We start from the raw sequence: 26,954 nt of genomic DNA, 5'->3' as shown, positions 1-26,954 counted from the left end.
GCCCCCGCAACAAGAGCGGCAGCAAATACACACCCCCACGTGCCCGAGGAGGGCGCGTGCGTGGATGAAAGTGGCCAGTGGTGGTGAGAGGCAGGAGCCGGAATCGCGGCGCGGACGTCAGTGCGTCATGACGCCGTGTTGTCAGTAAGTGACCTGCTTTTGAGCGAGAGGCGTAGAGAGAGCCGGTGGGGAGCAGGTAAGAGGCGGGCAATTCTGGAGCCGCAGTAGGGGGCGCTGTGGCGAGGGCAGCTTCTTGGGTGAGGGAATCTTGAAAGGGGGCTTTTTGGCGGGAGGGGGGTGCAGTCCCCGGATGTAACTGGAATAGGTATGGGGGCTTTCTAGGCAGGAATAGGTTAGGGGGCTGTTTAGGTGGTAATGGGTTAAGGGGCTCTCTAGGCGAAAATAGGTTAGGGGGCTTTCCAGGCAGGAATGGGCATGGGGGCTTTTTAGGCAGGAATGGGTTAAGGGGCTCTTTAGGCGAAAGTAGGTTAGGGGGCTTTCCAGGCAGGAATAGGTATGGGGGCTTTTAGGCAGGAATGGGTTAACAGGCTCTCTAGGTGGGAATGGGTTTGGGGAATTTTTAGGCAGGAATAGGTTAGGTAGGGGGCTGTTTAAGTGGAAATGGGTTAAGAGGCTCTCTAGGTGGGAATAGGTTAGGGGCATCTCTGCACATCACATGAGTAAAGCCCCGTTTAGGGAAGCTTTTCATGTTTAATAGACTATTGTCTTTTAATCTTCTGTTGGAAGCTGCTCAGGGTGGCTGGGGAAACCCAGGCAGATGGGCGGGGTATAAATAATAAATTATTATTATTACTGTATTATTAAGCAGGGGCCCTTGTTTGCATGGTGAAAATGTGGTTTCTTAATTTCCCCAGAGGGGTGTTTGTGTGGCAGACGGGTTGGGGAAAGGCAGAGGGCATCTGTAAGCAGTACCACAACACTTAACATATAATAACATTTGAAACACACACCTGCACATTAAAAAAAAGAGTGTGTTGTGGCAGCATGAGAATGAGTGGTGCAATTGTGGTAGAAGAAGCACTTGTGGGCTTATGAAAGGTTGCTCTTGCCGGTGAAAGTTTGTGCTACAAGCCTGAGTCTGCGAGAGGAAAGGCCATTGCACTTCCTGGGGCTTGCTGCCAGGCAAGTGTATACAAGATCGCAGCTGTAAGTCGGTTGCAGTAAATGCAACAAAGAGGCTTGTGGGACTTGAAAGATTAACAGGCTTAACGTGGACTCTGGTCCCTGAAAGCTTATGCTATGAGGCTCTTTGACGAGTTTGCTGTAACAGACTAAGAGTCTTGTGGCGCCTTAAAGGCTAACAGAGTTGCTATAACCTTTCATAGACTAAAGGCTGCTTTGGTCCAGAAAAACATATGCCACAATATAAGGCCTTGGTGTTTAAGGTGTCACCTCTTAAATGGGGTGTATTCATGTTTTGGAGAAAGTCTCCCCTTTAGGGAAACTCTTAATGTTTGACGAACTATTGTATTTTAATATTTTGTTGGAAGCCGCCCAGAGTGGCTGGGGAAACCCAGCCAGATGGGCGGGGTATAAATAATAAATTATATTATTATTATTATTAAGCCGCAGGGCTTCTCTGGTGCTTTTTCAATCAAATGTGTGGTAATGTTAAGGCAGTAGACTGGATGGAGATTTTGGTTGATGGTGATGAGGAGAGCAAGCGAGAGGTAATTCAGTATGTTGTGATCGTGGGAAGGTATCCTGACAGTGCAAAATGTATGAAAGGGAAGGAAGGCTTTTAGACTGTGAAAGTAGCCTGGGTGATTTTACAGGGGCAGATTGGATAGGAAAAAAGAACAGGTACAGTTTGCCAAAAAGGTTTTCAACCTTTTTGAGTCCATGGTTTCCTTGACCCTTCTGTGGCATCCCTGTGGGGCTCAGGAGCCCAGTTATGTCACCCCTCACCTGCAGAGCTGGCAGCCTCTCACCCTTTTTCAAACACCCTCCCTTGTGGAGTGTTCCCTCAGCCTCCTCTGCTCTCCCCTCTCCTTGGGAGTCCTCTGGGCAGCTGCAGCTGCTGCCCCTGTCTCTGAGCTGCTCCCCCAAAGAGAGGTGCCTCACTGCCCCACAGGGGCCTGGGAAGCACCCCTGACCAGCCCCAGGGGCACCATTCGCCTGGGGAGCTTGTAGCCAGGGCTGCTACAAGGATCAGCTGTGCAAGCCTTTGGGAGGCAGAGACGCAATAGGGCATCAGAGGAGGGAGGGAAGGAAAGAAGGACAGAGGCCAGTGTTGCCTGCAGCACCCCTGACTATTATTCAAGGCACCCCAGGGTGCCACAACACACTGGTTGAAAATCACCGCCATATGCCATTAGATCTAAAAATTGACCAGAAGCATTGATTGGGGGAAAGGAGGAGAGTTGGTTCAAAACCTGATAAAGTGGACTCTAATTGGTTTCAATGTATCTGGAACAAAAACAGATGTTTATATTTGAGCAGGAAAGGTATACTCGCAAGATTCTATAGTGTTTGTATGCTCTCCTTCAGAAGCTGAGGATCCACACCAGTGCATCCACAATGCCTGGGATGGTGATGTTTGGAAGGCGCTGGGCCATTGGAAGTGACGACTTTGTCTTCCCAGGAGCCTTTGAACTTTTCATCAGGTTGATCTGGTAAGATTTGCTGCTTAACATATTAACGTTGTCAGTAATGAACTAGGCACTACTTGGGGAAAATAAGCACTACTTAAATTTTTAAAAAGGGGTTTTAGTAATTGAGCTCATGTAGAAGTTGTACTTATTCCCCTGGGAATTCTGGTCTTTCTTGTGTTGCGCTGATGTAATGGTTTAAAAGTAAGAGGAAACCTTTCTGTGCGTACCTGTCTGGATTTTAAAGCAAGTTCTGGGGCAAATCAGTAATGAGCTGCCATTTGAGTCAAGGACTGTAAATAAGGGTGTGTCTGTCAAGAGGTTTCACTCCTGTTCTAACTGTGGTTAACTCCCAACCAGTGGGCTGAATACTATAATTCAGTAAGGTAGCTAGGAATCTAGGGAGGCGGTTGGAGGATGGATGGCGGCTAACAGATTGAGGTTGAATCCTGACAAGACAGAAGTACAGTGGTACCTTGGTTTGCAACCGTTTTGGATTACAACCATTTTGGATTACAACCACGTCAAACCTGGAAGTGTGTGTCCCTTTTTTTTTATTACAACCCAATTTTTTTAAAATTACAACACTTTTTTTTTTAAGGAGGCCCCATTGGCGAAAGTGTGCCTTGGGTTACAACGTGTTTTGGTTTACAACCAGACTTCCGGAACAGATTATGGTTGTAAACCAAGGTACCACTGTACTGTTTTTGGGGAACGGGGGTGGGTGGGTATGGAGGACTCCCTGGTCCTGAACGGTCCTGAAGGACCAGGTGCGCAGCCTGGGAGTCATTTTGGACTCACAGCTGTCCATGGAGGTACAGGTCAATTCTGTGTCCAGGGCAGCTGTCTACCAGCTCTATCTGGTGTGCAGGCTGAGACCCTACCTGCCCGTGGACTGTCTCACCAGAGTGGATCGTGCCCTGGTTATCTCCCACTTGGACTACTGCAATGCGCTCTACGTGGGGCTACCTTTGAAGGTGACCCAGAAACTACAACTAATCCAGAATGCGGCAGCTAGACTGGTGACTGGGAGCAGCCGCTGAGACCACATAACACCGGCCCTGAAAGACCTAAATTGGCTCCCAGTACATTTCTGGGCACAATTCAAAGTGTTGGTGCTGACCTTTAAAGCCCTAAACGGCCTTGGCCCAGTATACCTGAAGGAGCGTCCCCATCGTTCTGCCCGGACACTGAGGTCCAGCGCCGAGGGCCTTCTGGCGGTTCCCTCACTGTGAGAAGTGAAGTTACAGGGAACCAGGCAGAGGTCCTTCTCAGTAGTGGCGCCCACCCTGTGGAATGCCCTCCTATCAGATGTCAAAGAGATAAACAACTATATGACATTTAGAAGACATCTGAAGGCAGCCCTGTTTAGGGAAGTTTTAATGACTGATATTTTAATGTATTTTTAACCTTTTGTTGGAAGCCGCCCAATGTCTGGGGAAACCCAGCCAGATGGGTGGGGTAGAAATCAACCACCACCACCACCTTTCTGGCATCCTCACAGAACTACAGTTCTCACCTCGTTCTTTATTAGAGGAAGATTCTAAACTGGCATTACTGCCAACTAAGCATGCCAGTGTCACAGTTAGCAGTAAATGTTGGAGCTGGCCTCAACAAGGGTCCCATACCTATATGCTAATTGTGAAAATGCTGCATTTAGTATTCTCAAATCCCCCTGCCTTGTAAATGAAACTAAACAGAGTCCTACATAATTAACATTGTGTACCTTTGGAAACCGTCCCAATAACTGCAAGTATCTGATTCCCATATCGGGTGGTAATGGACTTAAATCATTGCTCCTTTGCATGCATTGAAATCTCCTGCAGTAAGGAGTGCAGCAGGATATAAAGGTTCTAAGGCAGGCACCCCCAAACTTGGCCTCCAGATGTTTCGGGACTACAATTCCTATCATCCCAGACCACTGGTCCTGTTAGCTAGGGATGATGGGAGTTGTAGTCCAAAAACATCTGGAGGGCCGAGTTTGGGGATGTCTGTTCTAAGGCCTTAATATAGTTGTCACCGATCGGATCCAGGCACTCTTGGAGGAAACTTATTTTTCTAGGTGCGTTTCAGTTGGGATTTAGGCCCGGTTTTGGCGCAGAAACTGCTTGAGTTGCCCTGTATGATGATGACCTTAGTTGGGAGAAAGACAGGAGAAATCTGGCCCTGTTAATTCTCCTTGACCTCTCAGTGACCTTCAATACCATCAACCACGGTATCCTTCTGTAGTGGCTATCTGAGTTGGGGATGAATAGCACTGCTTTGTGGTGGTTCCGATCCTACTTGGATGGTTGTTTCCAGAATATGATGCTTGGGGAGTGCTGTTCAGTTCCAGGGAGCGTTCAATGCAAGGTTGCTTGTGGTTAAGTCTTACCCCTCAAGCTGTTTCACATCTACCTGAGACCGCTGAGTGGAGTCATCTGGAGTTTTGGACACAGCTCTACTTCTCCTTTACTTCTGCAAGTGTGACAACAGATGTACTGGACCAATGTCTCACCTCAGTAATGGAGTGGATAAATAAACTGAAATTCAATCCAGATAAGATTGAGGCACTGTTGGTGGGTGGTTCCCTAGACTGTATAGATGGGAGGTGGCCTGCTGGTGATGGGGTTACACTTCCTCTGAAGGAGCGTGTTCACAGCTTGGAGGTTCTTTCGGATCCATTGCTGTCTCTTGAGGCTCAGGTGGCATCAGTGGTGCAGAGTGTCTTCCATCAGCTTTGGCTAGTGGCCCAGCTGTGCCCCTATCGGGAGAGGGATAGGCTACCTTCTGTCATATGTGCTCTGGAAACCTCTAGGTTAGATTAAAAGGTAAAGGTAAAGGACCCTGACAGTTAAGTCCAGTTGCAGACGACTCTGGGGTTGCGGCACTCATCTCGCTTTACAGGCCGAGGGAGCCGGCGTTTGTCTGCAGTTTTTCCGGGTCATGTGGCCAGCATGACTAAGCTGCTTCTGGTGAACCAGAGCAGCGCACGGAAACGCCATATACCTTCCCGCCAGAGCGGTACCTATTTATCTACTTGCACTTTGATGTGCTTTCGAACTTCTAGGTTGGCAGGAGCTGGGACCGAGCAACGGGAGCTCACCCCGTCCCGGGGATTCGAACCGCCGACCTTCTGATTGGCAAGCCCAAGAGGCTCAGTGGTTTAGACCACAGCGCCACCCATGTCCCTTATCTAGGTTAGATTTCTGCAGTGCATTTTACGTGGGGCTGCCTCTGATGATGGTTCAGAAACTTCAGCTGGTGTAGAATTCAGCAGCCAGGTTGCTCACCAGGGAAAGACTGTTGAGCATATGACAATCTGTGAATAAGATCCGTGATCTGCTCAAGTGGAAGCAAGGATGCCTTCCCTTCTACATTCGCCTTTCTGACTGTGATAGCTGTGATCTGAGTGTGTCTTCAAAATGTTGAAGAGGCAACACCCTGTTCTGAATTCATTTAGCTTATGTTTTCATGATGCCCTGAAATTTACACTTTTTCAGCAGCTCCTGCTGGCTATCTCTCCTTTTTGTTCTTGGGCTCCTTTGTTCATCATTGGATGAGGGAGGTTAATAAGAAGAATGTTTATAAGCTGGGCTTCTCTCCTGACATTTTGGGCATTTATGGGCTAAAGAAGGCCAGAGTTGTTATTCAAAGATCAGTAGACTTAGATCAACAGCATCTGATAACTGCAACTAACAAATAATTGTTCTCCACTTCTTAATAACTCATTAAACTGTGTAGAATCATGGCAGCTTTGTACTTTGCGCATTAACTGTCTCAAAGTATAGGAGAGCATTTAACTTTCCTCATTGTAATTTGCTGCCTTTGGCACCGGTAGAAAGACAATTCAGCAAAAACCCCAGGAAATGAACAACCATTTTTGTGTGGAGCTGGAGCAACAAAATCTGTTGAACATGCTCTCCTGCACTGTGATTTATATGGTAAGTGTAGTGAGAAATTGATTCTCCCTCTACTATGAGCTCTTACAGGAAGATCCCTGGAGATTCAGTATTGTTTTACTTAAAGAATGTTTCCTTCTATATTACTGAAAGTGCTGCAGATTTTTTCCTGGCTTCAGTGCAGATCAGGGGAAATTTTCTGCTGGCTTCTTGAGACGAAAGAAAAAGTATTACCGTATTTTTTGCCCTATAAGACACACTTTCCCCCCTCCAAAAATGAAGGGGAAACGTGTGTGCGTCCTATGAGGCGAATGCAGGCTTTCGCTGAAGCCTGGAGAGCGAGAGGCGTCGGTGCGCACCGACCCCTCTCGCTCTCCAGGCTTCAGGAAGCTATCCGCAAGGCTTGCGCGCCCGGGAAGTCCCGCCGGGCTCGCAGGGCTTGGGGCGGCAGCCCAAAGCACGGGGCGAGCTGTGGAGCCCGCCCCGTGCTTCGGGCAGATGTCGGCAAGCCTTGCGCGCCGGGCTCGCGAGGCTTGCAGGCAGCAGCCTGTTCTGGGGTCGGGGGAAGCTTGGGCTTCCCCCGCGCCAGCCCTGCGCCTGGGGGGGGGGGAAATAATTTTTTTTTCTTTATTTCCCCCCTAAAAAAACTAGGTGCAACCTATGGGGCGGTGCATCCTATGGGGCGAAAAATACGGTATTTCTTCCAGGTATTTTATAGGAAGCACCTCATAAATGGAAAGCCATTGATAAAAACGGAAGAAAGAATAATCCATTGATAGTTTCCCCTCATCATGAATTGGTCCAATCTCCATTTCAAGCCATATAAATTAGCGGTCATGGACTCCGTAAGTTAGCTATGTGCTGTTCCTCAGATCCCTGTCTAACCACGACTGCATTTAGTGGCAGGCAGCTCTAGCACATCCTGAGCATTTTGAGGGCTGTAGCAAAGCAGTGAATTTCCCTGTAGCCGTCACTCGCAGTTGAAACCAGGTTACTAGATCAGCAGTGGGATGCAGATGGACCTATATCCAGGCACTTCTGAGCTCATTTCCATAAGTCTTCCAAGGCAAATCACACAGCAGCAATCGGTGAAGTGAGGGCATCCTCACCTGATCATCCATCGCCTGTGTTGCAGCTGGTTACTGGGAAATGCGGGTGCCTGGGTGGGGTGAAGTTTGGGTGAGCACCACCTTCCTGCTCCCCTTCTACCATCAGTAACTAGCAGCAATGGGGGCAATAGGGAGGTCGGGTGAGCACTGCCGCCCCACTGACAGCTTGGCTGAAGGTACAGCCGATGGTCAACTTTTCCCGTCAACTTCAAATTGAGAGCAAAAGCTGCTTACGTTTTAGCTAACGAACTCTCAAGAATCTAGCCTCAATCCTAATTCTTCTTATCTGGAAGTAAGATCCATTGAATTCAGTTGGATTTCCAACTGAGCAGGAATGGTTAAGGCTTGCACTGTGGAACAAATGCATTTTTGGGGGGTTGAATGCACCGTTCTGATTTTACAGCATGCCCAACTAGCGCAGTTTTCAGTTTTATTCAGAGGTTGTTGATGTGAAGCAAAGGGCATTTGGAAAATTGAATTCATGAGTGATTTTATAAGATGTCTAGGGCTTAACGAGAGGGAAGCTTTCCTCGAGAATGCTTGTCAATGGAAAAGAATATTTTTAAAAGATAGGTAGAAAGATGACTATTTTACCAAATGCACACTGCTTGCTTTTGTGTTCAGTTTATCCCATGGAAATAAGGCTGTGCAAGGCAGATCTTATTTGTGTGACAATCTCAGGTATACAAAAATGCTGTCACTCAAGCAGAGTTAAGTGGTTGTGTAACGTTAATTACTTGTTGCAGCACAACAGAAGGTTTCGGCCTTGCTATCCCTGAATGAGGATACTTAATTGATTTAAATTGCTATGGTTGTTTTGAACAATAGACACTACGGGCTAATGCCTTATTTCCCCCCCTGCTGTGTTGTACTGGGAGATGCAACAGCCTATCAGATTAGTCTAATTGTAGTAAATTTCTTTTTCTCTGTACCGTTGCAAATTAGTTTAGTGAAAATGCAACTCTTGGATGAAATGAGGTTGCAGTCCAACAGGGGCGGAGAACGTTTTTCAGTCCAGGGGCCACATTCCATCATGGGAAGCCTTTTGGGGGCCACTTGCAAGTGGTCGGGGAACCTTAAGCAAAAGTGGGTTGAACAATTATTAATATGTTTACATGCTACTTTTCTGCCTGAAAGGGACTCAAGGTGGCTTACAGCTAAAATAGAAACAGCAAAAAATATGGGGGGGGGGAGGACTCAGTCATTAAAAACAATTAGACTTCAATGGAATTAAAATGTCATTACAATACACAGGTCATTACAATAAAAACAGACCACCGTTTCTGTATAGTCAGTTCCCAAAAGAAAGTATTCACCAAGATCATGAAACTCTTACCCTCAGGGCTATGAGTTTGAGTCCCACGCTGGACAAAAGATTCCTGCGTTGCAGGGGGTTGGACCAGATGACCCTCGTGGTCCCTTCCAACTCTACTATGAACCTGCCAGTGGAAGGACAACAAGGAGGGAGCCAGTCTAATTTCTCTAGGAAGAGATTTCCAAAGTTTGGGAGCAGCCACCGGGAAGGCCCTCTCCTACATCCCTACCAAGCGCGCCTGTGAGGGTGGAGGGATTGAGAGAAAGCCATTGCCTGAAGATCTTAAAGCCCAGGGCAGGTTCATATGAGGGAATATGGTCTTTCAGATAGCCTGGACCTAAACTGCATAGGGATTTATAGGTGATAACCATCAATTTGAATTGTGCCTGGAAACAGACTGCTAACCCGTGGAGCTGTTGTAGCAAGCCATAACCAGCCCCCGGTCAACCATTGGGCTGCAGCTCTGTGAGCCAGTTGAAGTTTATGAGCACTTTTCGAATGCAGCCCCACACAGAGCATGTTTCAGTAATCCAAACGGGGTGTAACCAAGGCGTGTGTCACCGTCGCCAAATCAGGTATCTCAAGGAACAGGCTTCTTTATGCAATAGGCTACATCCCAGGCATGCGGAAGCCAGAGGTTTTTGTGCGTAAACACACACACATGTACTTTTCCATCTGCCAGCCGGCCGGCAGGAGGCATTATCAAAGTTCAAGGACACTTTCCAACAACGAAAAGCCCCTGATGTGGGTGCAGAGTAGTGCCAGTGAGGGGAATGGACGGGGAGGAGTGTGTCCTAGGGGAAAGTCCCAAGGGCCAGATGGAAAGGCCTGGAGGGCCACATTTGCCCCCAGGTCTGAGGTTCCCCACCCCGTATATTTCTTCTAAGTGCATTAATATAGGATTTCACTGAGGATCTGCATCGTGGCCAGGCTTCCTTCCTAGCTGACGTCTTGTGCCTTCTTCTTTTTGTTCTCGCAGGTGGATTGGAATTCTGGTTTTGTACTCCATCCACAAAGGGCAGTTTAACTGCGCCGGTGGAGCGTTGCTGCACAGTTACCTGCTGGTCCTCCTCATTCTCCTGGCAGCCATAATATGTGCTTTGTGTTCTATTTTGTATGTCAGCATGCAAGGTGAGTGGCGTTCTGCATCGCATTACAATTGTTTAGCCTGTATGAAAAGCAAAGTGATGCCCGTCCAAACTGCTCTTAGACTGCCAATAAAGAGGCTTGGCATCCATCATTAATACAGCCAAGGTGGCTGGGGAGGCCAAGTTGTTGTTGTTGTTATTGTTGTTGTTGTTGTTGTTGTTGTTGTTGTTGTTATTATTATTATTATTATCCTGAATTCCTTGGCTCCCGAACAAATCGGCTCCCGAACAATCGAAACCCAGAAGTGAGTGTTCCAGTTTTCGAACGATTTTCGGAAGCCGAACGTCTGACGGGGCCCCCGCTGCTTCTGATTGGCTGCCTTGGTTTCCAAACATTTTGGAAGTTGAATGGACTTCCAGAACAGATTCCATTCAACTTCCAAGGTACGATGTCTCTTAGGTGGTGAGCTCACAGCAGGCAACTATTTTGTTGTGAATGCATCGTGCAGCATTCAGCAAATTATAATTCTCAGTGTTCAGTTGAAATCATGGCAGCGATGTTTGGAGATTGGTTAGTAATAACTCTTTCCCTCCGATTACTAAAACTCAGCCAGAGGAAATATATTTCATTTTTAAAGCAGTTCAGGGATGGTGCATTTTCCCTTCCTCCCAGAGAAACCATTTTATGCTTCTTACTTCAACTGTACCTTCCAGGAACCATTTCCAACCCTGGGCCAAGAAAATCTCTTCCTAAACTGCTCTATCTGCGCTTGGCCCTCTTCTTGCCAGAGCTGGTCTGGGCTGTTGTCGGAGCAATATGGGTGTCGGACCTCAGAGTGAATTGCGAAGGGGCTATGATAAGTGCCATATTTGGAACAGTCATTGCCAGGTAACGATGTTCAGCTGCCTCCGCCTAGGTGTGTCTGGGTTGGGTGTTAGCATACCTAAGCATCCTTGCCCTATCTGGCGGCTTCCACATATCGCTGGGCTCCCAACTCTCATGCACCCCAGCCAGCATGGCTAAGGGCCAGGGATATTGAGAGTTATATTGTCCTTTATATTTATTAGAAGCTTTCCTCACTAAAGTGACCCAAGACAACGTATACAGTATAAGGTTGCAGGGAACCAGGCAGAGGGCCTTCTCGGTAGGGGTGCCCGCCCTGTGGAACGTCCTTCCGTCAGATGTCAAAGAAATAAACTATCTGACATCTGAAGGCAGCCCTGTTTAGGGAAGTTTTAAAATGTTTGATGTTTTATCGTGTTTTTAATATTCTGTTGGGAGCCGCCCAGAGTGGCTGGGGAAACCCAGCCAGATGGACCGTGTGTGTGTGTGTGTATAATAAATATTATTATTATTATTATTTATTTATTAACACTAAAACCAATTACAACAAACGATAGCTACGAATACCTAAAAAAATGTATCTCTACAAATAGCAGACTGGTCTTACAGATCCTGCCCCACTAAAAGAGGCTGCAAGTACAGTGGTACCTCGATTTACGAACTTAATCCGTTCCGGAAGTCCGTTCTTAAACCAAAACCGTTCTTAAACGAAGGTGCGCTTTCCCTAATTAGGCCTCCTGCCGCTGATGCCCTTCCACTGTTCAGATTCCGTTCTTAGACCGAGGTAAAGTTCTCAAACCAAGACACTATTTCCGGTTTTGCGGAGTTTGTAAACCAAATCGTTCTTAAACCAGACTGTTCTTAAACCGAGGTACCACTGTACTTGAAAGTACTTCAGGGTTAAAATCCTGGGGGAGAAGAAAGTTTTTGCTTGACGCCTGAAAATAAAGATGGTGTCTGGCAGGCCTCCCTGAAGAGAGCATACCACAAGCAGAAGAGCCACCATTGGGCGGAGGGGGGGAACTGTTCTTGTGTTGCCACACTCCTGTGGATGAGGCACACAGAGAAGAGCCCCAGATTACAATCACAGGGTCTGGGTTGGTTCACTGGGGAGAGGTGGCCCACATAGTTCAATAACACCTGGAGAACCCCAGAATAGGAAAAGCTGGCGTACTGTATTTTTCCGTCTATAAGACGCCCCCATGTATAAGACGCTCCCTATTTTTGGAGACTCAGATTTAAGAAAATTTGGGGGGAGATGTATCCGTGTATAAGATGCCCCGTAATTTTTGACATTATTTTTTAGAGGGGAACCTAGTCTTATACATGGAAAAATATGGTAATTGGATATTTCTGTTCAATTACATGCAGTTCTTGGACGTGGATTATCTTGGGGCCTCTTCCATTGCCACTGGTCTGGGCAAAACGGTTGCAGGCAGGAGTTCCCCGGGGCTCATTTCTCAAAACGCATCTCCTGCGGATGCTTCTATCCTCCACTAACCTCTCCCAGTGCAAACATTGCGGTGGGTTTTTTTCCTGTTTGTTGGAACTTGGAATTTTGTGGCGCAGGTTCCTAGAGCGTATGAACTGAGCTGGCGTGTTGTGAACGGCCCTCGCCAGCCAGAGTTCATGCAATTCTTCCCTTCTGCCCGGCAGCTGGATTATCATTGTTTTTACCGTGGCGGCCATCGTCGTGGTCTTTGACCCGCTTGGTGGAAGGAAGACGGTGTACCTTCCCGATTGCGCCAATCGCGACCTGGAAAGCAGCCAGTCAGGCCAGCTGTTTTACAATGTTAAGAAGTCTGCGACTCGCGTCTGGGAGAAAAGAATCCGATTGATGTGCTGTTGCATCGTGCAAGATGACGACCACCGAGTCGCTTTTACAACCATTGCTGAGCTTTTCCGCACTTACTTCTCGGTAAGAAGGAAATGCTTGCTTTCCCCCATATATTTTTTTTCCAGAGAAAGGAGCCCAAGGTGGGCTTAAGGGTGATGGACATAGGGGTCATCTCTGATACTAGGCTAAGCCACATGAGCAGCCCTAATAATATCTGGGGAAGAGGGTAAAGGGTTTCCTCTTTGTTCGTAATGGTGATATGTCTCTCATATATGTGCTTTTAAAAATAATTTGCTGTGTATGACATCAAGCATGTTTGAAAGGACCAATCATATGTTTTTCTTTTGCTCCTCAGTACCTTTTATGTGTGATACTGAGGTTCTCTGTACAGGCGACTCCTAATTTCTGTGGGGGTTACATTCCAAGGCACCGCATGTTTAAGTGAAATCAGATATATTTGAAACGCCATTGGAAAAGCCTGCAAACACCCCATTCCGCCCCTTTTCCTGAGGTTTTTGGGTCACTTCTGGGCTCAGTGCATGTGTGATTCTGCTCATATTGGATGTGCCAAGTACAGTCGCTGCCTGTAAATGTTTTTGTTTTCTTCTGAACGTTATCTGTCACTTTCTCTGCAGGACACTGACTTGGTGCCAAGTGACGTTGCAGCAGGGCTGACTCTTCTCCACCAAGAGCAAGATAAAGTGGAAAATTGTCCCAAGGAGCCTGAAGAAATTATTACTCAATCACCATTAACTCCTGTGGTAAGAAAGCTGGAAGTTTTGAACTCATTGTCTGGGTTCAGATGCTGCTCGGATATTCTGTGGGAGGGAAACTCACCTCTGAGGGCCCTGTCTGGTGGAGCACCTCTTAAAATTTCCCACAATTGATATAACCATACCCATGTTCATCACCGTAGCCACCTTCACTCTCTGTTCCTTTCCCAGGCTGACGATTTGGATGCAGAATTAGAAAATGCCGCTCACTACATGAAGTTTGCCGTGGCTACTTATGGTTGGGCCTACTACATAATGGCAAACCCTTTTACAGGCCTCTGTAAGCTTAAAGGAGACTGGTAGGTTGATGCACTGTCTAAAACAGATTGGCGAATTTAATTCTTTAATGTGGCATGTTAAACGCGAGTATTAAATGTGGTGGCTCATCGTATAAGAAAGTTGCTGTTTGCAGTGTAGCATTTGAGAGAGCTCTACTCTGAGGGTTAACTTGTTAACATGTCAAAATATTATTGATGTTTTTCAAAGAATTGCTAGCTTTTTATATAGGTTCAAAAAGCTTGGAAACAGATAATGGGTGGTGTAAACTGAGCTGTATAACTGGGCTGTTTAAAAAATAAAATTGATCTTCATAATGTCGGGGCAGGGAACCTGATGCTCAGGGGCCAAATGTGGCCCCCAGGCCTCTCTGTGTGGCCCTTACGTCATTCCCCAGGCCGCAACCCTCACTGGCTCTCCTTGGCAACTCCGATGTTTTTACCTGTCTGGGAATGTGTGCTTAAACTCTGACAATGCCTCTTGCTTGCCCGAATGGAGGACTGAGTCACAGGAGTGGACATAAGAAAATCCCCGGTAGATCAGATGAAAATCCCATCTAGTCATAGACAGGATCATAGAGTTGGAAGGGACCCTGAGGGTCATCTAGTCCAACCCGCTGCAGTGCTGTCCCATACGGGGATCAAACCTGCAACCTTGGCGTTATCAGTACCACGCTCTAAGCAATGGAGCTACCCCAGCATTTTGTCCCCACATTGGCCACAATTCGGACGCGTGTGCAACAGCACTCTTCGCACTTGTGATTGCCAGAAACTGGTATTCAGAGACACGTTGCCCCTGGTTGCAGAGTTTTCCTGCCTTCCCTTTTATTCTCCTTGCCCTCTGTTATCCTTGCACCTGTGAGGTAGGTCAGATGGAGAGTTTGAGCAACTGGCGCAAGGTCACCTAGCTGGCTTTGTGCCTGAGTGGGGGATTTGAACCCTGCTCTCCCAGGTCCTTGTGGGTTGCTCCAACCTGGGCTTGTCAGTGTGGCATCCTCATTCGATTCAAAATCCCATAAACCCCAGCCAGCTTGTCCAGTAGCCTTATATGATGGGAGTCAAAGTCCACCAACATCTGAAGGGATGTAGGCTCCTCATTCTGCATTAGGAATGAGAACCCAGAGATTGATTGATAGGTGAGGACAGTCCCTCTTACAACTGGGTCGGGAGGAAATGATATTTTAACTTGATTTCCTATACTTCTGTTATGCAATTTAAGAATTTGTAATGCAACCACTGAGTTCAGTAGCACTTACTCCCCATTTCCCTTTATGACTCGCAACGCTGTAGTGGTGAGAGTGCTGGACTCGGACCAGGTTTCGAATTCTCACTCAGCCATGATGCGCACTGGGTGACCTTGGGCCAGTCACTGTCTCTCAGCCAAACCTCCCTCGCAGGGTTGTTGTGAGGGTGGGAATAAATGAGGAGGAGATGTATGCATGCCACCTTGAGCTCCTAGGAAGAAATAGTGGGATATAAATTCATTAAATAAACAAAACTGACATGCTAGCAATCTTCATACACTGCGTGCTTGTGAGAGGCTTCTTCTACTTGGGAAGTGTAACCGATTTGAATTTTGCATGTCTCATTTCTTCTTCTTCTTCTGTCTTCAATTTATGAAGTTGTAGAAGCAGCCCAACAGAGACCGACATAATCGGCAGCGATCATCTTAACATGAATTTTGGAGCGATCTTAAAAATCACAGGACTTCAGTACAGAGATTTCATTCACATCAGCTTCCACAATAAAGTAAGCCGTTGGAACGAAAACAAACCAAGTTGGTTCTTAGTAATTTCTTAAGAGGTACCACTGTACATAAAAACAGTGCTTTTTTCTTGGGGTACATAGGAGTACGCATACCCCTAAACATTATGTGAATCTTTGTACTTTCATCCATTTATGGTACAGTCATACCTTGGTTTTCGAACAGCTTAGTTCTCGAACATTTTGGCTCCTGAACGCCCCAAACCCGGAAGTGAGTGTTCCGGTTTGCAAACTATTTTTGGAAGCTGAATGTCTGACGGGGCTTCCGATTGGCCGCAGGAACTTCCAGCAGCCAATCGGAAGCTGCACTTTGGTTTTTGAACGTTTTGGAAGTCGAATGGACTTCCGCAACAGATTCTGTTTGACTTCCAAGGTATGACTGTATTTGAACTATAAAATGGTGGTTTTCTTGAGTAAAAATGAGAGTACCCCTAAACATTTTTTAAGAAAAAAAGCACTGCATAAAAGAATATGCTTGGCCTGTGGACCCGCTACCACATGACAGTTCAACGGCCACTGCCATAACAGACTTTTTTAAAAGGATACATAACTCTGTAGAGGCTGGATCCATCAGCAGTTACCAGGAGGAGCCAATGAAGCAGGAATTGCATGGAAACCATCTCTCAAGGATGCTGTAGCTGCATCCTGCATTGAGCAAGCAGGGGGTCAGACTGGTGTGACTGGTTTCCATGCAATTCCCACCTTGTTGGCTCCTCGTCCCGCAGGCAGTCCTCATCATCTATCAGTCAGAGAGATCCTCACAAAGGGACTGACCTCTCTCTGCTTGACAAGCCTTCCGGAGGCCTTTGGATGATGCAGTGGCTGAGCTAAGCGGACCACTGGCATGACCCAGTGTGGAAGATCTCATGCTCCCATGCCCACCCTTGTGTTTTTTAGATCTATGAGATCCCGTTCTACATTGCACTGGATCACAAAAAAGAGGCCGTCGTCGTCGCTGTGAGAGGAACCCTGTCATTTGAGGTAATATCTGTTTCATAAAATTGAAAAATTGGGAGCACGGCTTACATTACTTTTTGTTTTCTATGGCTTGGCACGGATAATCGCTGGTGAGTTATTACAGAAATATTAGTTCTGACGTGTTGGGTCAACAAACTTAGTTTGGGGATTCTAGCCGGGACTTTTAACATCTAGGGCAGAGGTGAGCAGTGTGGTGCCCTCCTGGTGTTAACTGGATTTCAGCCTCCCATCAGTCCCAGGCAGGAATTATGACAGTTGTCATCCAGCAAAATCTGGAGGGACAAAGATGCTGCTCTAGTATGAATGGGAAGCTTATACAGGAATAACTTGTTTGTACGTCATCTAAATGTGTGGTGCATCCCTGTATATTGCACTTTTATTTTAATCTCCACCGGTTGCATTTTCAGTGGATTTCAAAATAGCTTGGACACATTTGTGTACACGATGAACCGGCAGCATGTATGCAAAACCCTGTAGTGCCAGATGTAGTACTTGGCATGAGGATCCTCTTCTTACTTATTTATTTAAAAAAACAAATTTTAAAAATTAAATATCTTAAGAAATACTACACAACAAATCAAATGTATCAGGTATATGCAGCAATACTACTATGTCTTTCCACTTCATATATCTCAGAAATCTAATCTCATTACTTCTTTTGCTGAGAAGTGTATTCCAAAAAATAAAATAAAAATCACAGACTGATTTTAGATATGATACTTTATTTGGACTATCTCTTTCCTTTGCTTGCTATATTATTATAAACAGTGCCCTCCATAGCCCATATAATCAGCCAAGCATTTTTAAAATATAGTTTTATTAAATATTTTCTTTGGTTACAAAAGCATGTGCTTTGTCTCTTTCAGCCAAGCATATTTGTTTTGGATTGTTGTTGTTGTTTTTTTTAAAAAAATTGAGTTATATTGCAAATACATACAAATCAAAACTTTGAAACGTGAAAAGAAAAAAGATTTTAAAAGGTTACAAAGAACAAAAGAAAGAAAGAAAGAAGAAAAGCAGAAATCTAAATAAATTACATAAACTAATACAATTAAATCTTAATGAAGATAAAAAAGATCATAGATGGAACAGCGTTAATTCATTCATTATTAAAGGAAGACTTCGCAAATCAAATACATACACTTTAAACAGTTACCTCTTACATATCGTCTGTTTTCCTAAGAAGCTAACACTTCTTAGGTATTTCATTTTTCATATTCTTTTGTTCTTCAGACTGCCAAGCCAAGCCAAGCATATTTGATTCCTCCACTGTCTTGGTCAGTTTCTGTGAAGCCAAAATGAGTGATGATCAGGGGTGGCCAACGTGGTACCCTCCAGATGCCGTTGGACTACAATTCCCATCAGCCCCAATGCTCAATAGTCAGGGATGATGGGAATTGTAGTCCGCAGCATCTGGCGGTCACAATGCTGGCAGCCCATGCTCTAGATGTTAACGTGCCTTCCAGAATATCTTGAGTATAAAAGCCTCTGCTACCTGATGTCCAGTGGTGTCAACTCTGCAAGAAGGTATCCCTGATCCGGGCAGTGGGTGGTGTTCTTTGTGTATGTTTGGCAGGCAGCCAAAATGCTGAAACTGCATTTCCTTTCTTTTGCATGCAGGACGTCCTCACGGATCTCTCGGCAGATTGCGAACACTTGACATTGGAAGAGGTTCTGGAAAACGGTTTTGTGCATAAGGTCAGCAGGTAGTTCTGTGAAAGCTTTGCAAAGCCTGGAGATCCAAAACTGTTTGTTCTTGGGTGTACAGTGAGACGCTGGGCAGACTCCCAGGGGATCCAGATAAAGGGTCTCATGCTCTACCAACTGAGCTATGGATTTAAGCACACAAACGAGCTTTCAAACCGAGACACTGTTTTTTTGTCTCCTAGGGGATAACCCAGGCCGCCAACTATATTTACAGAAGGCTAATAAATGATGGGATTTTGAACCAAGCCTTCACAATTGCTCCTGTAAGTTGTCGCTTCCAATCTCTGGGCGTGCATCCCCCTTGCCTCCAACATGTTCTGTTGCAAGCATTTAGCTGAGCTGCTCAGTTCATCAATATTTCTGTTTGTGTCCTAGCCCTTTCTGTATTTTTTATCTCTAGGAATATAAACTAGTTGTCGTTGGCCACAGCTTAGGAGGGGGAACGGCTTCCATTTTGGCGATCATGCTCAAAAACGCATTCCCCAATGTGCGATGTTACGCCTTTTCTCCACCAGGGGGTTTATTAAGGTAAATTATATTAATTTTCTATCCCCATTTCAGGACAGAAATCTGTTGGCAAATAGAGCAAGGGAGCACAGCATAGCTTAGCACGGTGAGCTTTGAGAAACCAGGGGGTATTTGGACATGAAATGATGTAAAGATAACTTGGGTCAGCTTAGGAAGAACTTATGTGAATTGAGCTGGTTTGGTTCTGCATATAGGTTTCTCCCCTGTAAGAGATCGGTTGGTTTAAAAAATGAACTACAGTTCCCCTAGTTTATTTCAGACTCCTTTTATTAAGTGCAGCATGTTCATCCCCCTCTATCCACAACGATCTGAGTGGGTAAGAACATTGTGTTCTTGAATAACTGGTAAGCAATGAAAAATAAATTGGCTCTGATAATGATATGGCTCTTTTTAAAAAGCAAATAAATTAAAAGCACAGGGAGACCATTATTGCTCCAGACTTGGTCATCTGCAGAGAGGTTTCTGCATCTAAGATCAGATAGGTTCATCTGTATGAAAGAACAGAACGGCTTTCCACCCTATGTGATCCCTCCTGCCCATCTGCTTCCACATGTACACAGACCTGTACATGTGGGAATGGTTTAGTAATCAACACAAGGTTCCTTTCCCCCCCCCCTTGAGCTCAACAAGGTTGGCACTGGGACTGTGCAAGTGGAACAGCTTCCCCGCAAATGCAAGCCCTGCATGGCGGACAGACAAGTAATGTGTAGAGATCTATCAATGGGCAAATACAGTGGTGCCCCGCAAGACGAATGCCTCGCAAGACGGAAAACTCGCTAGACGAAAGAGTTTTCCGTTTTGGAGGTGCTTCGCAAAACGAATTTCCTATGGGCTTGCTTCGCAAGACGACAATGTATTGCGAGTTCCTGCTGGTTTTTTTCCCTCCCCCCCCTTTTTCTAAGGCGCTAAGCCGCTTATCAGCTGATCCGATCAGCAGATAAGCCGCTAAAAGCCGCTAATAGCGCTAATCCGCTAATCCGTCAATGGGCTTGCTTCACAAGACGAAAAAACCGCTAGACGAAGAGAATCACAGAACGGATTCTTTTTGTCTTGCGAGGTACTGTGTTTTTGCGTGCATGTCTATGTGTGCGCATTATGTGCATGAAAAGGGGAACCGTTGTCTTGGAAGATAATTCTACCAAATGCTGGTCCAAAGGGAAGGTCTTACACTCTGGAAAGCATTCCAATTATTCTGTCTTTTTTAAAGGGAGGGAGAGATGATTGTGGTGCAAACAGCGGTCATATTTTATTTACCAGTGATAGAAGATGCTCAGTGTAATTCTCTCTTGCTTAAGGGCCTTTTCTGAATGAAGTAATTTGGAGCACTTTTAAAACTCTTGTAATGCATGTCTGTATAAGGAAACTGACAGTAGGTTTCCGTTAGCGTTTCTTTTCTTTAACACCCTCCCTTTCTTTTTAAGCAAATCACTTGCGGACTATACTAAGCAGTTTATCATATCTGTGATTGTCGGGAAGGATGTTGTTCCAAGGTAAGGATGCAGCCTTCTTGCTGATTCAGTTTGAAAGTGATGTCCTTGGTCAGATGGCTTAATGAGTGCTGATCTCCTTCCTCTTCATTGTTGTGTACCAAACAGGCTAAGCATGCCCAACATGGAAGACCTAAAAAGAAGGATCATCAGGATAGTTGCAAACTGTAACAGACCCAAGGTAAAAATACAAACCGTTCTTATTTGTTCTAAAAATCTGAATGCTGTTTTAATGGTCACAACCTCTGCGAACACAAGGTATGCGTTAAAATTCTCAACAAGTATACGTAAAATGGGGCGCAGGTGGCGCTGTCGGTTAAACCACAGAGCCTGGGACTTGCCAATCAGAAGGCTGGTGGTTTGAATCCCTGCGACGGAGTGAGCTCCCGTTGATACCCGGTCCCAGCTCCTGCCAACCTAGCAGTTTGAAAGCACGTCAAAGTGCAAGTAGATAAATAGGTACCACTCCGGCGGGAAGGTAAACGGCGTTTCCGTGTGCTGCTCTGGTTCGCCAGAAGCAGCTTAGTCATGCTGGCCACATGACCCGGAAGCTGTACGCCAGCTCCCTTGGCCAATAAAGCGAGATGAGCCCCGCAACCACAGAGTCGGCCACGACTGGACTTAATGGTCAGGGGTCCCTTTACCCTTTATACGTATAACCTGTCGTTTAAATATATGCATTATTTTTGTAAAATAAAGCTTCCCGTTAAGATACATGTTAGCCATGTATAGCTGGGCAGGCAAACGAAAAACCTTTTTTTTAGCAAGCACTGAAAACCAATATAAACCAATGCAAGGAGTTTCAGGGTGCAGCTCCTGTCACACTGAAAAAGATACTCATTACTAGTGCGAAAGAGACACTGCATGGCCCTTGTAAATGTACTAGTTCCACAGATTGATGGGGTTGCGATGTATTGGGTAAGGCGGTCCCTCAAGTAAACTGGTCCCAAGCTGTTAAGAGCTTTGGCTCAGTATCAGGTTCAGCCAGCGCAGAACTCTGAGTACAGGTATTATGTGCTGACAGGGTCTCACTCCTGTCGGCAACCGTGTTGCAGTTTCTGGACCAAGTGCAAGGGAAGTCCCAGATATAATGTGTTGCATTAGCCCGGTCTTCACTTCCTCCCTAGACCAAGCCCAGTAATTGCTGACGCAGGTGTTCTTGTAGGGATTTTCATACGCAGTTAGTTGTATATAGCGGTGAAAGGATTTGGGATTCTAGGGATCATGTGCATTAGATGCAGAAAATTCCATTCTAGGTTGACTCTAGCATCTTCCCAGTTCAAAAGCTCTTTGGTGCCAGGGCGGGAAAGATATTGGGGAGTTGTTGCTGTTGTCAGTCAGGACAAGCAGAAATAAATAAAGTTTCATTTTTCCTCAGTCAGTAGCCACTTGTGCTACCCAGGAAGTTTCAAAAGCAGTTTTTGACATCACATTGAAAAACAGAGTCATACTCTCTAGGATAGTATAGACCTATTCCATGAGCCTAGCAGTCTGTTTGACTCCAGTCCGTTAGTAACGATGGAGCTGTCTGTCAAAGATGTCTGAGATTTCACTTTTTTGCTCTGATATGCATTGTGGGAGCAGGGAAGTAATTGCCCAGGCATCATACTTTTGGAATAACAGCACAGAATTATTGTGGGTGTAGATGTTCTAAAAAACTTCTCTGCACAAACCGAAATGATCCCACTTAGCCAAATGGCTTCGCAGTTTCTCATATGCTCTCCTTTTGTCTTTCAATTTCTCCTCGCGCAGTACCAGATCCTGCTACATGGCTGTTGGTATGAAGTATTTGGAGGAGAACCTGATAACTTTCCAACGGAACTGGATGGTAGAAACCAAGATGCTTTGACTCAGCCTCTTCTAGCTGAAGAAAACTTAATGGTTCATCAGTCTCCTTCTTACACTACTCTAGGTGACGACTCGACTTTAAGCTCTCCGGCTCAGTATCCGCACCTCTTTCTCCCTGGGAGAATCATCCACATTGTAGAAGAAAGCAGCACAAGGAGGTAAACAACTAACCTGTTATCAGTGACCACATGCTCCCCAGCCCTCTCTCTCTCTGCCCCGAATCTGCATTTTACATTCAGAAAACTCTTTTGGCAAGGATTGAGTGAGGAAAGGTGCAAGAATGTGGAAATGGGGTGAATGAAAGGTTTGAATAAGAATAATAATGATAAGAATAAGAATAATGATGATAATGATAATAATAATAATAATAATAATAATAATAATAATAATAATAATAATAGAGGTATTGTGGATCACAGAACATTTTCCTCAATCTGACCAGGTGTCCCAAGAAGCTCAGTTGTTGCAATTATTTATTATCCTAAGCTATATGGAACAGTATTTCCTTCCTGCTTGTGGTGGCCTGCCGCTATGCTAGCAATCTAGCATTTTGTTTATTGAACATAGGTATTTACCACTTTTCTCAAACTCTAGGCAACTTACCGTATTTTTTGCTCTATAAGACACACCAGACCACAAGATGCACCTAGTTTTTGTAGGAGGAAAACAAGAAAAAAAATATTCTGAATCTCAGAAGCCAGAACAGCAAGAGGGATCGCTGCGCAGTGAAAGCAGCAACCCCTCTTGCTGTTCTGGCTTCTGGGGTAGCTGCGCAGCCTGCATTCGCTCCATAAGACGCAGACACATTTCCCCTTACTTTTTAGGAGGGAAAAAGTGAGTCTTATAGAGCAAAAAATACGGTACATAAAAATAAAGCATTACAACAAAAACATTTTAGCAGGTGAAATGCAGGAATATAGAGCGCCCTCTCACCCATCAAGCCAGCCTCTTCAAAATTCACCCCAGATTGTGTTTGAAGCTTTTTCGGAAGTCCTTGAGAGAGGAGTTGTTTCTGATAAAGGAAATCGTTCCCAAAACCTTAGGGCCCTTGCATTGAAGGTTCTGCTTAAGGTCATTGGACTACTTGACATAAAAGGCGCATGGCTTGACCCAGGCTTCCTCAACCTCAGCCCTCCAGATGTTTTTGAGACTACAATTCCCATCATCCCTGAGCACTGGTCCTGCTAGCTAGGGATCATGGGAGTTGTAGGCCAAAAACATCTGGAGGGCCGAGGTTGAGGAAGCCTGGCTTGACCCAAAGATTTTCACACTGAGTTATGGAAGTTAATGCAGAGAGACACCTCTCTTAACACTGATTCCGGGCTTTGAAGGGCATCATAGGTGTGTACTAACACCTCACGTGTTGTTGTTTTTTGTAAATATGATGTTGATTGCCTAGAAAGCTAGCACTGTACTCACTTGTACTTCATACTAGCCAGTTGTTGTGTCAATGAGAAGCAGAGGGCTATCTAACTGTAGTTTTCTTATGCCTTCATTATGCACTTTTTCCAGGGGCACAGTGTTTCAACATGCCATCTGTTTTGCTTAAAGCAGAAAAGGAACTTTTATTTTTAACCACCACCTAAAATTGCTGATAGGGTTGAGGGAAGAGCCTGAGGACTCTTGTCCACTGGTTTCTTGCCCTAGACAGCCTGCTCCATTTTTGCATTTGCAATAAAACCAGCACAACTTCCCTGTCTCAGATTTTTGTTGACCTCACAAAAACAGAATCTATTTTAATAGCTTTCTGGAGCAGGGCAGCGTTAACATATTTTCGGCACTGAATAGTTGCAGAAAACTATTTATTACTGCAAGGTTTGGAAAACTTTTGGTAAGAACATTATTAAAACCCTGCCGCTGCCTCCCCCCAACCCCCCGCTCTTGCTGTCTTTTGCAATTGAACAATATAGAAGTGATTTTCTTACAGTACTGTAGTTTCCTTCCACAGGTAAAAAAAAAAAGCAATATGCGCTCAGGCATCGAGGCTCGCTGAGTAGCTATTCTTACTGTGTGTCATATTTTTGCATTTTGTGCCTCACCTCACCTCTTCTGAATCGGTTTAGATGGTGGTATGTTTCTTTTAAAAAAAGCAAGTAAGGGAAAGTTTGTAAAAAGCAGGGGGGATTGCAAAAAGAAAAAAAATCAGTGAAACAGAGTAATCTCCAAAAAAAGAAAAGAGGTGTGACAGTATGAAAAATTTCAAAGGGGTGGTACTCATTGCTAGGTACAGAGGGTGTTTCACAAGTGGGGTGCCATACCACTCAATATTATCAGCTGCTCCTTACAGAATATCTTGAGAGAAGCTCACGTTCCTGTCTCAGCCCCTGGATGGAATGGCATGGGAGAAGGGAGGTTTCACTGCCTCCTAAAGCAGTTGTCGTTGAGATTACTTCTACAGCTGCTGGCAGTGCATTGCAGGTGGAAATCACAGTCACAGGAGGCAAGTTGTCTTTCAGGAAGTTCAGGCAGATCGTGTTGGCTTGGCTGCAGCTATTTCTAAAAATCAGCTTCCTTTTCCTGTCTACCCTAGGAAAGAGGATGCAGCCTTTTTTAACAGAACTTCCAAAATCACATGCACCAGGGATGAGGAGCCTGTGGGCCTCTCCAGATGGTGCCTGCTTCTCAACTCATAGTGGGGCACAGAGGGCAGCCTAGGCGGTGGTCAGGTTTGGGGAGTTGCAGCCAAGCCTGATCCACTGCTGGCAGGCAGCTTCTGATAAGATTGTCCCTGTCGGAATGCGGCCATCCACAAGGCAGGAAAAGGCTTCAGTGGCCGAGTTCAAAGTCCTGCTTAGAATCATAGAATCATAGAGTTGGAAGAGACCACAAGGGCCATCGAGTCCAACCCCCTGCCAAGCAGGAAACACCATCAGAGCACTCCTGACATATGGTTGTCAAGCCTCTGCTTAAAGACCTCCAAAGAAGGAGACTCCACCACACTCCTTGGCAGCAAATTCCACTGTCGAACAGCTCTTACTGTCAGGAAGTTCTTCCTAATGTTTAGGTGGAATCTTCTTTCTTGTAGTTTGGATCCATTGCTCCGTGTCCGCTTCTCTGGAGCAGCAGAAAACAACCTTTCTCCCTCCTCTATGTGTGACATCCTTTTATATATTTGAACATGGCTATCATATCACCCCTTAACCTCCTCTTCTCCAGGCTAAACATGCCCAGCTCCCTTAGCCGTTCCTCATAAGGCATCGTTTCCAGGCCTTTGACAATTTTGGTTGCCCTCTTCTGGACACGTTGAGTGCTTGGAACTACATTATGCATTTACAAAGATCAATCACTGTTTCGAAATAGCTGCCGAAATCAGGGGTGCAAGTATTCCACTGACACGTTGTGTTTTTTCCAGGTGGTGTTCTTCAGACGTCAAGTACACTGCAAGCTGGTCAAAAGAAACCGCCTTTGGTAATATTTTAATAAGCCCCAAGATGATAACTGATCATATGCCAGACATCGTCCTCAAAGCTCTAAATAGCTTGGCTCAGGAAAACGCACCTTGCATTTCTTGTCGAGCGCAAGGAGACTTTTCTACAAACATTGTATAATTGAAGACAAAGAGGACAGCAGCCTATCAATTGTGTTTGGACAGGCAGGCCTTTCGTACTTAACTCATGCCCCCAAAGTAGGAGCTGAGCGGGGCAGGTCTTCAACATTTTCAGGACGAAGCAGAGGACACACTTCTTTGCATTGCAGAGATTTTTCTGGGGTCCTTTTCAAGGCGAGCTGTTTCACTTTAACAGAAGCAAGTGAGCCCATTGTGATTTCTAACCATCAATCAGTGGCAGCTGGTACAGAGAACTGCGAGGCTGATGGGAAGGAAGGCAAGACTAGCTAGAGTGACCATATAGGTTCATACTTTACGGTCTACCTCTGCCTTACATCTGTTTCACACAGCAGAGCTGTCCACCCCGCCAGGTTGATAAAGCACTTGTAAAAAGGAGACATGGGAAAATGAAAATATTAAATTGAGGACAACTCTACCACCGTTCTGGATATACAAAAGTGACACCCCCACCCCCAAGAGGTGAGCTGAACTTCAGACTGTTATTGGCACTTCCCTTCATGGCAGAAATCTTGTTTTCTTTGCTGTTGAAGGAAGCCTGCATTTTATAACTTTTGTAGGCTTAAATGCTACTTGGGTTCATGTGCAATATTTGTCTACTTTTGCTTACCGTTCAGTGCTGCTGAATGTGCATTTAATTATATAGAAGGGTTAAATCCTTGCTTATGGTATTATTCCACATTGCCCCATTCTAGGAGAATTGTGAAAGATCATTTGGACTAGCTATGTAAAAAAAAGTTTCAATTTTAAAATATTCCTACTTGCAATCTTGTACAGTTAAAACGATTGTGCAGCAAATGATGTCACTAAAATGATGTTTTACTAAATGCAAGTCCTTCAGAAACTGCTTGCCAAGCAGAATCAGTGTTTTGTAATGGTATTTGTTCATAGATTTAGGTTCAAACTGAAAATGGAAATAGGAGATAATCTTGTTGCATTACGCTATACTTTGACTTGTTAGTTTTCAGTGGAAAATACTAAGAAGCCTATCCCACAGTCTGGCTCACAACAGATGGGAGGTATTCCTTAGCTTGGCTTCTCTCTCTGCTCCACCAAAGGGATTTCTGTAAGGTAGTGGTTAAAAACGTTATCACTTTACCTTGGTTTTTTACATTTGAGATTGATGACTGAAGTGGAGAACAAGTTAAAATTAGTGAAAGCTTGTACAAGTGACATCTGCCCAGCAAGCACTCCGGTACTTGTTTGTAGAAGGGCAATCTTTGTCAAAATCAAAAAATGTTATGTGTTTTTCCCCACATGCAGATGCTTCCAAGCGTAGGTAACCCACTCCATGGTGGGTTATGCATTCACATGAAAACAAAAGACTTTTAAAAAACACCAAA

General features: G+C 45.3%; 1 protein-coding gene and 2 long non-coding RNA genes across 6 annotated transcripts; 2 read left to right on the top strand and 1 right to left on the bottom strand.

Moving 5' to 3' along the window:
* DAGLB (diacylglycerol lipase beta) lies at nt 1–26,472 on the top strand. Of its 4 annotated transcripts, XM_081169526.1 has the most exons (17): nt 55–196; nt 2,512–2,636; nt 9,897–10,048; nt 10,720–10,894; nt 12,506–12,767; nt 13,322–13,447; nt 13,631–13,758; nt 15,357–15,483; nt 16,396–16,479; nt 18,097–18,174; nt 18,366–18,446; nt 18,584–18,711; nt 20,133–20,201; nt 20,307–20,379; nt 21,951–22,026; nt 22,111–22,204; nt 25,399–26,472. In XM_081169526.1, the coding sequence occupies exons 2-17, from the start codon at nt 2,542–2,544 to the stop codon at nt 25,592–25,594; spliced, it is 1,944 nt and encodes a 647-aa protein (XP_081025652.1). In that variant the 5' UTR covers nt 55–196; nt 2,512–2,541; the 3' UTR covers nt 25,595–26,472. The 4 variants fall into 4 exon arrangements, with proteins under 4 accessions (XP_081025650.1, XP_081025652.1, XP_081025649.1 ...); XM_081169524.1 differs by having other exon boundaries at nt 1–144; nt 21,951–22,204; XM_081169523.1 differs by having other exon boundaries at nt 21,951–22,204.
* LOC308573165 lies at nt 22,462–22,649 on the top strand. The gene is made up of 2 exons (XR_014001981.1): nt 22,462–22,561; nt 22,593–22,649. It is a non-coding gene; the product is annotated as an uncharacterized lncRNA (long non-coding RNA).
* LOC308573115 lies at nt 22,527–25,431 on the bottom strand. The gene is made up of 3 exons (XR_014001928.1): nt 25,289–25,431; nt 22,906–24,836; nt 22,527–22,644 (listed from the first exon to the last, which is right to left on the bottom strand). It is a non-coding gene; the product is annotated as an uncharacterized lncRNA (long non-coding RNA).
* Nucleotides 26,473–26,954: the final 482 nt, after the last annotated feature.

This window comes from Podarcis bocagei (genome assembly GCF_964188305.1).
Source record: "Podarcis bocagei genome assembly, chromosome: 14".
Lineage (NCBI taxonomy): Eukaryota > Metazoa > Chordata > Lepidosauria > Squamata > Lacertidae > Podarcis > Podarcis bocagei.
This window is presented reverse-complemented; position numbering and strand designations above follow the sequence as displayed.

Excerpts from the sequence above, each read along its gene's own strand:
- DAGLB (XM_081169524.1), top strand. The coding sequence starts at position 2,542 with ATGCCTGGGATGGTGATGTTTGGAAGGCGCTGGGCCATTGGAAGTGAC. Across the intron at positions 2,637-9,896 it reads CTTTTCATCAGGTTGATCTG|GTGGATTGGAATTCTGGTTT; the intron begins GTAAGATTTGCT and ends TTGTTCTCGCAG. Across the intron at positions 13,759-15,356 it reads TGTAAGCTTAAAGGAGACTG|TTGTAGAAGCAGCCCAACAG; the intron begins GTAGGTTGATGC and ends CAATTTATGAAG.